Genomic DNA, 13,051 nt, shown 5'->3' with positions numbered 1-13,051 from the left:
TGTTCGGTTAAACAGGATGTTCTTTTACCCAGGAATTGGAAACATAACTGTTCTTTTATGAAGTAAGTGGAAATTAAAAGACATTGGACTACCCCTTTTATAACACAAAGACGACTAAGTAAAATTTATAAACATCTTATTTTGTAACCATACATTGCGTTTTGTTATTAGCATTACGTTTGATCTAAATTTCCTTTCCAAATCTTTGGAGCTTGAAAGACGTTGCTCAAGGTTTATGCATTGTCTTTTACTCGTAGAAATTATGAATTTGATTGAAGAATGAACCATTTGAGAACTGAATGGTATGGTGATCTCATCTAACAATGGGCAAAATGATGGAAGCTGAAAATAAATCTATTTTCCGACGGATTTTTCCGTTATTTCCCAATCATGACAAGAAGCACACGGTGGGTTTGAACGGTCGGCAAGAGATGCTCACTCCTACACTGCACCTGATACCACCTCTGATGTTTTGGAGGTCCGTTTTTGTTTTTCTTTTTTTTTGTATTGTTTTATGAACTTTTGAGCTTGAAAACTGAGTTCGTTATCTCCAATATTTCATTGAAGGTATGGGAAGCAAAAAGAAAAACAAGCAGTTATTTTACTGGCTAATTAAATCTTGATCTGAAACGCAGAAATAATGCAACACTTGCAAATTGTGTCAAGATGCTTTTTCTTTCAAATCCATCAGTCTATCTTTCTGTCTCAACGTACGTTCAGCATCTCATCGCAGTGTTTTTCTCAGCAATACACAGCGAGAACGCATGCGGGTTTTTTTGGACATTTTTTTTTTAATTTAAAACATCTATGCTGACCTATTTTATCATACACAAAACGATAAATAATGACAAAAGTATTTTTCTCTTTATAGAAATTGCGTAATGATTTTCTGCAAAGATCACATCCTAGAAAAAATCTTTTATTTAATTTTTTTTATTTGTGAACAATAATATAATGCAAATAAAATGATGTTATAATTCTTATGCTTATTTCATGTGTGTGTTAATTTAAAAATTATATTTGAAGTTTTAAAAGCTGTTAAATGAGTATTTAAAATTGTACTAAAATTCAGAAAGTTGATAGACCAAAAATAGATGGGAACCATAAAATGGTGTCAAGGTGTGTCAGACACGATAAATACAGTACATCAAAACAATGAACTGTCCCAAAATAAAACATCGAAGTCAAAACATACATTTTGTCAGGATAAACTTGTTATACAACAAACATAATGATCACCCGGCTAATTGGCCACCGGAAAAAGGATAAACACTCTGACTATTTAAACCCCCTTCGGTTCTGAATCTAATCAGTGCTTCGTCTCTCATTGCTCCGGGTTTTTGTCCGACACTTCATTACCTTTGCTCAGGGTGAGTGGAACTTTCTCAAGTTTATTCAGTTGTTACCGTTAAAATTAATTCTTTGTAAAGATATGCTAAACGGCACTCGTCTTTTGAAAACTACTTCTATATACTTCAGATTGATTTGTTATATTAAGCATAATACTGGCTGGTTTGTGAGATCCATGAGAGATTCAATATAAATTATGCCGTAGTCATGACAATTATTTCAAAGTATGTGATGGAAATTCAAAAAATAGGTGTCTCAAATAAAGAAATTTAAATAAATCTCGACGAAAATGTAACTTATTTACAGTATACTTGAGGATTGTTATGTTCTGATGGGTCGACCTCTTTGAAAAGGACCTTGTTTTGAAGCAATAATTTCAAATATATCACCGAAAGAAAAAGGCACTTCATTTTAACATGTAATGCATAATTACAATTTTAGACGTGAATCATTTCTTTTCAGATGGTTTTCTCTTTAGTTGCCGTTTCTTGCCTTATTGCCGTCGCCAGCGCCGCAGGCTATGGGCCAGGTACTGAAGATATATTACTTGTATTAATTTTTGATCCCATTCTTCTTTTGTAAATATTACAATGACAAACATATCCTACGACCATCATCAAATAATTAATTGATTCAGGTGTTAAAAGTAGTCAGTAAATTATTTCAATGCATTTTTCATAAGGAGGTGGTATGGGAATGATGAACGGCGGCATGGGAGGAGGCATGATGAATGGCGGCATGGGAGGAGGCATGATGAATGGCGGCATGGGAGGAGGCATGATGAACGGCGGCATGGGAGGAAGCATGATGAACGGCGGCATGGGAGGAGGCATGATGAACGGCGGTATGGGAGGAGGCATGATGAACGGAGGCATGGGAGGAATGAACAAAATGATGATGATGATGCCATCTATGGGTGGCATGATGAATGGAGGAATGGGAGGCGGCATGGGCAAAGGTAACATGATGATGATGCCAATGGGAATGATGAATATGATGAAAAATGGAATGGGCGGAAACATGGGCGGAATGAACAGTATGATGATGATGCCAGGCAACATGGGCAGTATGGGTGGCATGGGAAGTATGGGTGGCATGGGAAGCATGAAATGTAAGTCTTTTTTGTTGTTGTTTTATTATTTAAATAGGATACATTTCATATTTCCTCAATTTTGTTGATCAAACTCTAATCCTAAAATTTTATAGAAAGAATGATAGTTTTAAATGATTCAGCGAACATATAATCCAATTTTATTTTTTCCCTTCTATTTCAGCCGCCTATTAGTAAAGACGCTCACCGTATTTATAATTCATCATCATCGAAAGACCCCGAGGAGTTTGACATTCTCTATGTTTTTTTTATTAGTGAAAACTAGAAATAAATTAGTGATGCAATGAATCTATTCTTTTAATTTGATTGAATAAGACTAATTCTAAAGGAAATATAATGCTTTGAATTTCTATTTATCATAATATTTAAACCTCCATGACGTCCTAAATGCAGAGTTTATAGGGAAAGGAAATTAAATTTAATCATAGAATACAAATTTTCTCTCAGATATGATTTTGTCTACGATTTTTCATATTTTTGACTACCTTATTTCAGTTAAATTATAGTTTATAATGCTGTTCTTTTACGTTAACAGCTGTATACCTGTATCATCTGCATACGGGGTTTACATCTCTCAGTTGGTTAGATACGCAAGAAAATAGAATTTATCATTGAATCTAATGCTGTCTGGGGATTTTTCATACTAAATTATTAGGTCATTATTTTCACACTGAATTGTCGATTGATTTTCCGTTATTTCCCGATCATGTCAAGGAGCCAAAACGGGTTTACCGATCAGCATGGGATGTTCACTCCTCCATGACACTTGATAACACCTCTGATCATCAATGTTTTAGAGGTCCAGGTTTGTTCTGCTCCTATTTTGTATTGTTTTATGGACTTTTGAGCTACTAGTATTTCATAAAAGCAATTTCGCTTGAAAACTCTTACCTTATCTAAAGTAAATCCTCCAGTGTAATATCCTGGCGTATTGTATTTTCGACCTATTTCGATGTTATTTATCAATTTATCACAAACTTTATAGAACCTGAAAAAATATGGGCTTAAAATGTTAGCATGTGTGTCTATAAATAAAATGATATAACCCAAATTGCAGTTTTGTGTTTATTTTATTTATATGCAATAATATGGAGAAGGTACAGTTTTCCTTACAAAAATATTAGCGTCTTGTGTTTTCGACCTAAATATAGTATCAACGCCCAAGCAGTATTGGTTATAAATATCCACTGGATATTCCAAACAATAAAAATACGATTGTCTGTCCTTCAAAAAACATTGAACAGGTTGCATATTTTGGTTGCAGATACATTTATTTGATGGTTGAATTGATCTGTCAGTAGCTGTGCATTTCCAAAAAAAAAAAAAATCAATGAAATTACGTTGCATTTTTCAGTGAAAATCTGTAAGAAAGTGCTCATATTTAAGGTAGAAAAAAAATTGTTTGATCCACCCATTCATTTTAATATTCATGCGTCTCTTTGACAGTGATCTTATTTTTCTTTCAGAAAAAATTCATCAAAAAATCTTTGTAATTAACCGATTACGGCTTTAATTAATTAACAGATAAAATGTGCAGTAGTAAAAAGACTAGACTTTCTGACATGGGACTAAAACCACCGGGGAAAATCCGTTGAATTGATTATTTTGGGTATTTTCACTACAGTTGTGCTTCAAAGGTTTTTTTCCAAGTGTAGCAACCGAAAATAATGTTCTACCGCGCGGAATCGGAACGGGGAGCAGATTGGGAAAAATAAGTCGAAAATACAATACGGTCGAAAACAGGATACGAGACGATAAAATGCATTACATATGCTTGCATCTTAACAAGGATTTCATAGATAACTATGGCACGCCAAATTCACAAAAATGAGCAAATCATTGATTCACAATCGATAAACTAGGTTTATCGGTTGTAAACTATAGTTTACGGACTGTAAACTATAGTTTACAACGTTAATCTATATTTTACATCTGTAAACTATAGTTAACGCGATAATCTATGTTTCACAACCGTAAACTATACTTAACACACCGAAAACGATCATTTGCGATTGCAAAACATAGATTATCTGATAAATACAGTCTCACAATTTGTAAACTATAGTTTACAAACCGTTAACTATAGTTAACGATCTGATAAATATAGTTTCACGATTTGTGAAACTATGATTAACAACTCTTAACTATAGTTTACGATTGTAAACTATAGTTTACAAATGTGAATCTGTGTTTATCAACAAAATCTATTGTTAACGCTTATTACAGATAAACTTAAATTAAGCTCGTTTATAGTTAACAACCGTTAAATATAGTTTTACAGATGAAAATTTAACTCGTTAACTATAGTTTACGGTTTGTAAACTATAGTTCCATCCTTATCAATTGTGAAACTATGATTATCTCATTTTTGTGAATTTGGCGTACCATAGATAACATCTATATCGTTTGGAGATCTCGTTTGATACTATGTTAATAATTTATGTTCCTTAGTTCTGCCGAACGATTGAGCTTGTTTTTTGTTAAAAGCAGGCAAAACAAATAACATCATAATATCTGTCGCTCTCATCGACTGAATGACTGTTTTAATTTCTCCGATACTATAATTCTATTTTTTTCTTTAAAATGGCATAGACTGCTTATGCGTTCGATAAGTCATATATAAAATCTCGTCTGAATTCCATTTAAATCAAAATTTATTTTGGGATTTCAACCATCTCGTTTAAAATCAACTTTTAAAAATTGTATGGTTTTTACCATATACGGGTAATCATAAAAGTATTTAATTACATACTATTTGTCGCCCTCTTTATTGATTTTTTACCACAGATAATTCCGTAAATCTGATCAAAATATATGACTCAAATTGAATTTGATCAGTTGACCAGGGATGCTTACTCCTCCGTGATACCTGATCCTACTCTAGAATTTACAATTATTTATTGTATATCATTTTCACATATTTGTATTGTTTTGGGTTTTAAAACAGTGATCCTTGTTTGTAATCGTCCTCTATTTCTTTTATAAACTGTGTACATTGAAAACTTCTACTCATGGTTCGTTTTGATCCTGTGAAAAGCTGGGTTTTTGTTGCTTCATAACTGCAAATTTAACTCAATGTTTATCTTTCCACTAAAATCAAAATGTTCTTTGACTAGAAAGAACAACAAATAGATTGCGTTTTAGTTTTTTTTTATCCTTATAATACATTTTCATGTACTTGATTTTTCAAAGTACATTTACACCTTTACGTCTACTTTGACTAGAATTAAATAAAAGAAGAAACGAATTAATGATCTTAAACAATTGATTTTTTTTCATTTTCTTTTATTTTATCAAAACTGTTTAAAACGTCAATATCTCATGTCCTGAAGTGACTATCATAAAAAAAGTTATCCAACCAGGATCTGTTATTTATCATACCGATTATTTGTGAGAATATTGATCAATCTTTACATTTTTTTTCAAAGTGCGTTAATATAGTCGATATCAACGCACATTGAACAAAAAAATAATTTTTTCAAAGTGCGTTAGCTTGGTCCCAAATTTAACGCACTTTGAAAATTTTTTTCAAAGTGCGTAATTTTTCAAAGTGCGTTGTAACATAGCTGTGCAAACAAACATGCACATTACTGTCCTTAACATAAGAAGATTGGTATGTGAATTTTACTGATATGATGTACATGATTAATAAAATAACTTCTAACTAATATTTTCTTTAATACAAATATCTTATACATGAAACATATAGAGATAACGAACAGTATTCAAGATCAAAAGTCCATAAAACAATACAAAGTAGGAGCAGAGCAAACACGGACCTCCAAAACATCAGAGTTTAGATCAAGTGTCATGGAGGAGTGAGCATTCCCTTCCGACTGGTCACACCTACCTTGTGCTCCTTGTCATGATCTGGAAATAACGGAAAAAATCCGTCGTCAATTCAGTGTATATATAATGGCTTAAAAACCATTGTATCGACCATAAAAATTACGAAATGCTGACTTTAAACGAGACTGCTGTTATTCTTGTATCATCAAGTTGTATGTCAATAATTTACCACGTTTGAGAAATTATTCATTTCAAATAAAACCAACTTTGAAATAATGTTTGTTTGGTTTGTCCTCTCCCCATTCATGATGAAAAAAATTGGGTCAGTAAGCACATGACCTTTTTTTTTCATTTAAGAATTTTTCAATCAATGCTGAACTTTAAAAATTTCATTTCCAGAATGCATTAAATAAATAACTGCTACCTGGAGTGTTAAAAAAATGTTGAGTTGGGACGTTTAAACTAGCCAGAAATGGCCAAACAAAATATTTTTTTAAAGATGGTCTAAGAATAATCTTTATTTTATTTTAAAGTAAGTATAACAAAGTGAGATTACTGATGTTACCAAGAACGTGAAGAGTGGTTGGAAGTTTTCAAGATTTTACAAATTATATCAGATAATCAAAATGAAGTATTACCAATACTGCTGCCTTAATATGGACGACGGAAAGAAATGTAAATGTATTGCTTATCATCTAGATAGCTAAAGCAATGTTTGAAACTACAGTCAATATGTTATCTATATTTTCAAATTTACATTCATATTCATCTCATGGACATTGGTATTTAACTTGAAAGGAAAATGCTGCAAGAATGCATATTAAAGAATTCAGGTTGTTAGTGTGCATGACGAAAGAATTAATGCATACTTTCACCAAGAGATTTGTTTAAAATTCAAATTTCTTTTTACAATAGCTTTAAAAGTTCATGCGCTGCCCAAAGATTTTAATGTAAAATTCAAGATGCAATTAATTGGGCAATAATCAACATTTTAGTAAATTCCTTTGTTGGGACACCTTTTATTTCACAACATCTTCAAAATGCTACCATGATTGAAAATCTCGGACCATTCATTTATTAGGGTATAAAATGCAGTCATTATACATTGAATACCTTAAAAGGATACTGAGTTCTCCATTAACATATTTATTTAGACTTCGAAGATTGGGTATTCCACTAAACTGTTACAAATCCGTCAGGCACTTATTACGCTCCTTTTTTATCCAACTTGTTTTTATTTTCTTATGAAGCAGAGATTTGTAAAGTTGATAAAAAGCCCTAAAATGGAATAAATTGGTCATAAATGGTTGAATTCAAAATCCAAAAAGTACATGTACTTTGTAAGTCGAAATTCAAACCATTATCTCAATAAGAATTTTATCTTAACTTGGTTTTTTCTTCATTGACAGAAAGGAAAAAAGAAATTATTTTTTTCTCATAATGAAAAGTTTTGTTTAAACTTTGCTCAATACACCATGTTAAAGAAGAAAGTCTGTGCCAAGATAATTCAGAGTTGTTAATACTGTTCAATATTTATATAAAAGGCATATGTAAGCAACGTGATTTTGATTCTTAGATCTTATGCTTAATTAGAAAATGCAGATTGGTTAAACCATCAAATTAGAACTAAACAATTTAACATGCATTAAATTGAAGGAAAAACAAATAAAACAGCATTTCAAATGATCATAAAATTATGTTAAGGTGTGTTGTGCGATGATCCATACACGAAATCAGGTGAGTAACATGTCGTAAAAATAATATTTCAAAGTCTAACACACTTGGTGTCAGGTGTGACGTGTAATACATCAAACATAATGATTACCCGACAAATTCCCTACCGGAAAAACACCAAGATACCTAACTATATAAACCCATCTTGGTTTCAAGTTCCGACAGTTCTCCGCCTCTCAATTCTTCAATTCCTTCGCAGTCCTCGTTTTAATTCCTTTGCTCAAGGTAAGTGTATTTTCATATTGGTCTTCTTGTTTTAGATACCGACGTATGCATTTTAAGATATAAAATATCTGTATTTAGTATTACTTCGGTATTAATCAGAATAAAGTTGAAGATTGAAGATCAACAGGGGATGTTTGCTTCTCCTGGGCATCTGATCTCACCTCTGGAATTTCCAGAAATCCTTGTTCATGCCTTTTCACAGATTTATATTGTTTATAGGTTTTTTTAATGGGAGGTGGGGTTTGATCATTGCCCTCGTTATCTTTGCCTTTTCATTGATTAATGTCGTACAATATACTTCATAACTAGTTTAAAGATAATGACTTTTAAAAATATATATATATAATAATATGCAAGAAATGCACAATCATTAAATCAGTATATTAAAATTATATTAAATGCGAGTGAAAAAGGATAAACAATAATATACTTAAATTATGCAATGTATATTTTGAAGATATCGCAAATGATTTGTGTTTCAGATGTCCTTCTCTTTTGTGACCGTTCTTTCTCTGATTGTTGTCGCTAATGCAGCGTACTACAGACCAGGTAATCAATAAATGAAATTATTAAGGATAAAATTTAACTCGGTTTTTTTTCCAGCTGCATTTTTTCACTTTTCAAATCCTTTTACAAAAATGTTTTAAATAAAGAAGAAAAAAACTATAGAATACTCTAAATACAACATTCACTTACATTCAAAATATGAAATACGTGAAACAAATTATTGTTTGAACATGTAAATGTTTTTGCTAATAATGAATGGCTAACCTTTAAAGGAGGTAAAATGGGCGGAGGCATGATGGCCGGTGGCATGGGCGGAGGAATGATGGCCGGTTCCATGGGAGGAGGAATGGGCGGAATGATGATGCCCATGGGAATGGGAGGAAGTATGGGCGGAGGAAGTATGGGAGGAATGAAGGGTATGATGATGCCCGTTAAGATGGGCGGTATGATGGGTGGCGGAGGAATGAGCGGTATGATGGGCGGCGGAGGAATGAGCGGTATGATGGGCGGCGGAGGCATGGGCGGTATGATGGGCGGAATGAAATGTAAGTTCACTTATGTTTTTGTCCATAACAATATTATCACATTTACATAGAAGAGTTGTTTTAGTATTTTTTTCCTAAGAAAGTTCTTAAATCTTCACGATAACCATGATTATTTTATTTTTTCTTTGTAATGAAGAATGTTTTGATTTCTGTATTCCTAAACCTAGTGTGTCAGCCATAAGAATTGTTGCATTTTCATTAATAAAAAGTAATTTTACTTTTTATTTTGTTACAGCTGCCTATTATGGATAAGAATTTGCTAAAGGAATTCCCTTTCGCAGTCCTTCAAATGATGGTGATTTTGCTACTCTATATAAAAAATAAAGAAGTTATATAATTTATGCAGTTAATATTTTTTATTTGTAAATTCACTTAAGGAATAAATTTAATAGCTACCCATTTTATACGGTATAAACTGGGTTGGGGCAGTTTACGTTTTTAAAAAGCGTAATCTGTTCCAACCCAGTATATTCCGTATAAAACGGGTAGCTATTAAGTTCATTGCTTATAATTTAATTTTCATTCATTTGATGTAAGAAAAAAAGATGATTGTTCTAACAAAATGACTTCAGTTTGTACAAAATTTGAATGTAACGTCAGGCGGATTGATACGTTTTTGACGCAAGTCATTGTGACGTAGGCAACCCATTTTATACGATATAAAGTAAATATTTTATCCAATCATGTACAGCGTTACAACCAAAATTAAATTATCATGTCTTATCTGTATTTACGGGATTATTTTAAGAATGAAATCGATCGTATCGCCAAATCTTGTAAGATTAAATATACTTGAAACTTTGATAAATAGAGAAAGCATAAAGCATGGAGAGAATGTCACATTAAAAACTAACAAGTGCTAAGAGCTTCTTGAGTGTGCAAGAGAATCATTTTTTTCTGATCAGGAAAAAAATGAGAACAATTATTAGTTAAAGCTTTGAACAAAATATGCTTTCTTCTAATTTTTTTTTTATAAATGAGACAAATACACTGATGTGTATCATAGTACTTTTCTTTGCTCCCGCAAATCCAACAATGTGCGATTAGCAATTTATTCTTATCACCGGTATACCTATATCTCCCAGATGGTTCGATACATACGAGTAAGAGCATGATCTACCTACGAATAATTTCTAAATCCAGACATTGCATGCTTGTGCATTTGTACAGCCAACTTGAGCCAATATTCACCAATATAAGTTCAATAACCATATATCATTTAGATACTGGATACTGTGAAATTACTTATTTTCACGGGGATTGAATTTTCGTGGTTTTCGAGGTATGAAGAGACCAACTAATTTATTTCCTCCATGAAATGTTATTTTTGACAGATATTATTACGTAACAATTCTTCATCCACGAAATTAAATCCACACGAACCAATATTTTTCTTTAAACAATGAAATTTTGACCCTTTGAAAACGTTATTTTACAGTAGTCTACTGATTTTTTTTCCGTGTGCCCGATAATGACATAGACAAAACGGCTGTATGAGCGGTCAACAGGTGATGCTTTAACTCTCTCATGGCAACTAATCCCACCTTTGATGGTTTTTAGAGGCCAGTCTTTGATCTGTTCTCAATTCGTGATGTTTCAATTGAATTTTAAGCTTAATTTCTGTGTGTTTTCTCCATATTTCATTACATGAGTTGAAAAATAAGATTTGTAATTTAAAAAAAGGAACATCTCCCTTAAAATTTAATACTTGTTCTTAATTGTTGTAAAGAAAACGCAACATTCAGCAAAGGTCTTCATTTGAGGGATCCTTTCACTGGCAGTTTGTGGCTTCTAAATATGAACCTAGATGGAAACATTTTAAAATCATCTACAGAACCTCTTAGCATGAAAACAAAATCTTTTGAAAATAACTTTAACTAGGCCATACGTATATATCATTTGCTACAGTGCAGGTGAAAATCCGTCAAATACTTTCGCAATATGTTATCATGACCACTTTGAGAGTATCTGTAAAATACTTTTTTTAAAAATACAATTAAAAATAAAAAAAACTTAATTTTTTAAAGATTTTTGAAAGAATACAAAGCGGGTATATAAACGTATCCTTCTAATAACTAAAATTTGACTTTGATCAAATAGTGACAATGGTTTTATGATGTAGACAGGTTAGAATTTTGCACACAATTTGTAAAAAAAAAATAAGCATTCAAGATCTCCATTATAAGTTTTTTTGCTTTTCAATATATGATAAAAAAATTCAAAATAATCTGACAGTGATATACCAATATAAGCAATATTCTTTTTCAATTACATGAAATGTATGGAGATAACGAAGAAGGATATGGAGATAACGAACAGTATTCAATCTCAAAGTCCATAAAACAATAATACAAAATAAGAGCAGAGCAAACACGGACCTCCTCAGAGGTGGGATCAGGTGCCATGGAGGAGTGAGCATCCCCTGCCGAACACAAAAAATAACGGAAAAAATCCGGTGTATAAATAATGGACTAACAATTGGTATGAAAAACGTCAGTATTCAAGCTCAAAAGTCCATTAAACAAAACAAAAATAGGAGCAGAGGAAAAAAGACCTCCCAAACATCACTGAGAGATGGGAGCAGGTGTCATGGAGGAGTGAGCATCCCCTGCCGACCGGTTACACACGCCATGTGATCCTCGTCATGATCGGGAAATAACGGAAAAATCTGTTGACAAGACAATTCAGTGTGAAAATAGTGCCCTAACAATTTGTATGAAAAATGTCAGCATTTGACTCAATGATAACTTGAATTGTATTTTCTGACAAGGTCATTGTATCGACCATAGAACTTACGAAATGATGACTTTAAACGAGACTGCTGATATTCTTGTTTCAATAACTTTTTTTGTTCAATAATTTAGTCCCGTTTAAAGTCATCATTTTATAAGTTCTATGGTCGATACATAGAGGATATCTATATTGTGTGATTTGATATTGGCTTTATCCAACGAGTTGAAATGGTATATATATTCGCGAGGCTTGTCGAGTGAATGTACACCATTTCAACGAGTTGGATAAAGCCAATATCAAATCACACAATTATAGATGTTCTATTTATCTCATACGACTTTCGTTTTAACTAAACTTTTAGACTACCCCTTCGAAACTACATGAATGATTGCTTATTCAAAGTGATGACGTATAACTTGATGACGTAGCACTGTTGACGTTGACATGCCTCGAAAGAAAGTAGATCGTGTTCAAAATTTAGAATTTTTGCTATCTGCGTCTTTGAAAACATTATGTAACAATTGTTGGAGATTTACCTTAAACGAACTTCTGACTGTAAATTGTAAGGACTATGGGTTCGTAAAAATTAACTCTTTGTACGGTGGCAGTACAAAACGTGGTAGGCAAGGCTAGATCTAGGCTTACTTGTAGATTCATTGTTGATCCATGATAAGTTTCACCTACATTACTAGGTAGGCATAGTAAAATATAAGAAAGCATTATTGAAGATGTTAAAAAAATAACAACAAGATAACTGCTAGGCTTTACTTTCTCCGAAAACGATTTAAGGTGGCGGGTTAACATCTGTCTTCAAGTAGCTAATACAGGTTCCTTGATAAAATAAGACACTTCTTTGGTATATACGAGTCTTTTTCTTGCTTTTAACGATATTATTGCTCTTTATCATTCATTTTATAAGGGCAATAATTTTCACAAATAAAAGTTTCAATAAAAATAAAATCTTGAAGCGAGGGATCGTGTCAAAACCGGAAGTGCTATTGATAAAGCATCTATCCGTGGATAAAGCAAAGCTTTATCTCATGGGCTAAATCATCCA

The 13,051-nt window shown here is 32.3% G+C and overlaps 2 protein-coding genes across 2 annotated transcripts; both read left to right on the top strand.

The window, feature by feature from the left end:
• Positions 1 to 1,299: 1,299 nt before the first annotated feature.
• Positions 1,300 to 2,749, top strand: LOC134254510 (acanthoscurrin-2-like). Its single transcript, XM_062737020.1, has 4 exons — positions 1,300 to 1,370; positions 1,813 to 1,879; positions 2,033 to 2,461; positions 2,625 to 2,749. The coding sequence occupies exons 2-4, from the start codon at positions 1,813 to 1,815 to the stop codon at positions 2,633 to 2,635; spliced, it is 507 nt and encodes a 168-aa protein (XP_062593004.1). The 5' UTR covers positions 1,300 to 1,370; the 3' UTR covers positions 2,636 to 2,749.
• Positions 2,750 to 8,121: 5,372 nt separating this feature from the next.
• Positions 8,122 to 9,602, top strand: LOC134254527 (acanthoscurrin-1-like). Its single transcript, XM_062737050.1, has 4 exons — positions 8,122 to 8,209; positions 8,692 to 8,758; positions 8,989 to 9,261; positions 9,497 to 9,602. The coding sequence occupies exons 2-4, from the start codon at positions 8,692 to 8,694 to the stop codon at positions 9,511 to 9,513; spliced, it is 357 nt and encodes a 118-aa protein (XP_062593034.1). The 5' UTR covers positions 8,122 to 8,209; the 3' UTR covers positions 9,514 to 9,602.
• The last annotated feature ends 3,449 nt before the right edge of the window (positions 9,603 to 13,051 follow it).

Source organism: Saccostrea cucullata, unplaced genomic scaffold, assembly GCF_032062105.1.
Source record: "Saccostrea cucullata isolate Sc308-1 unplaced genomic scaffold, CSIRO_AGI_Scuc_v1 ctg19, whole genome shotgun sequence".
In the NCBI taxonomy this organism is placed as follows: Eukaryota; Metazoa; Mollusca; class Bivalvia; order Ostreida; family Ostreidae; genus Saccostrea; species Saccostrea cuccullata.
Note: the sequence above shows the minus strand (reverse complement) of the source record. Positions and strands in the feature narration are given on the sequence as shown.

Bases quoted from the DNA above. Each gene is read 5' to 3' on its own strand.
- LOC134254510 (XM_062737020.1), top strand. From the start codon at position 1,813: ATGGTTTTCTCTTTAGTTGCCGTTTCTTGCCTTATTGCCGTCGCCAGC. The intron at 1,880-2,032 runs GTACTGAAGATA...ATTTTTCATAAG, and splicing joins CGCCGCAGGCTATGGGCCAG to GAGGTGGTATGGGAATGATG.
- LOC134254527 (XM_062737050.1), top strand. From the start codon at position 8,692: ATGTCCTTCTCTTTTGTGACCGTTCTTTCTCTGATTGTTGTCGCTAAT. The intron at 8,759-8,988 runs GTAATCAATAAA...TAACCTTTAAAG, and splicing joins TGCAGCGTACTACAGACCAG to GAGGTAAAATGGGCGGAGGC.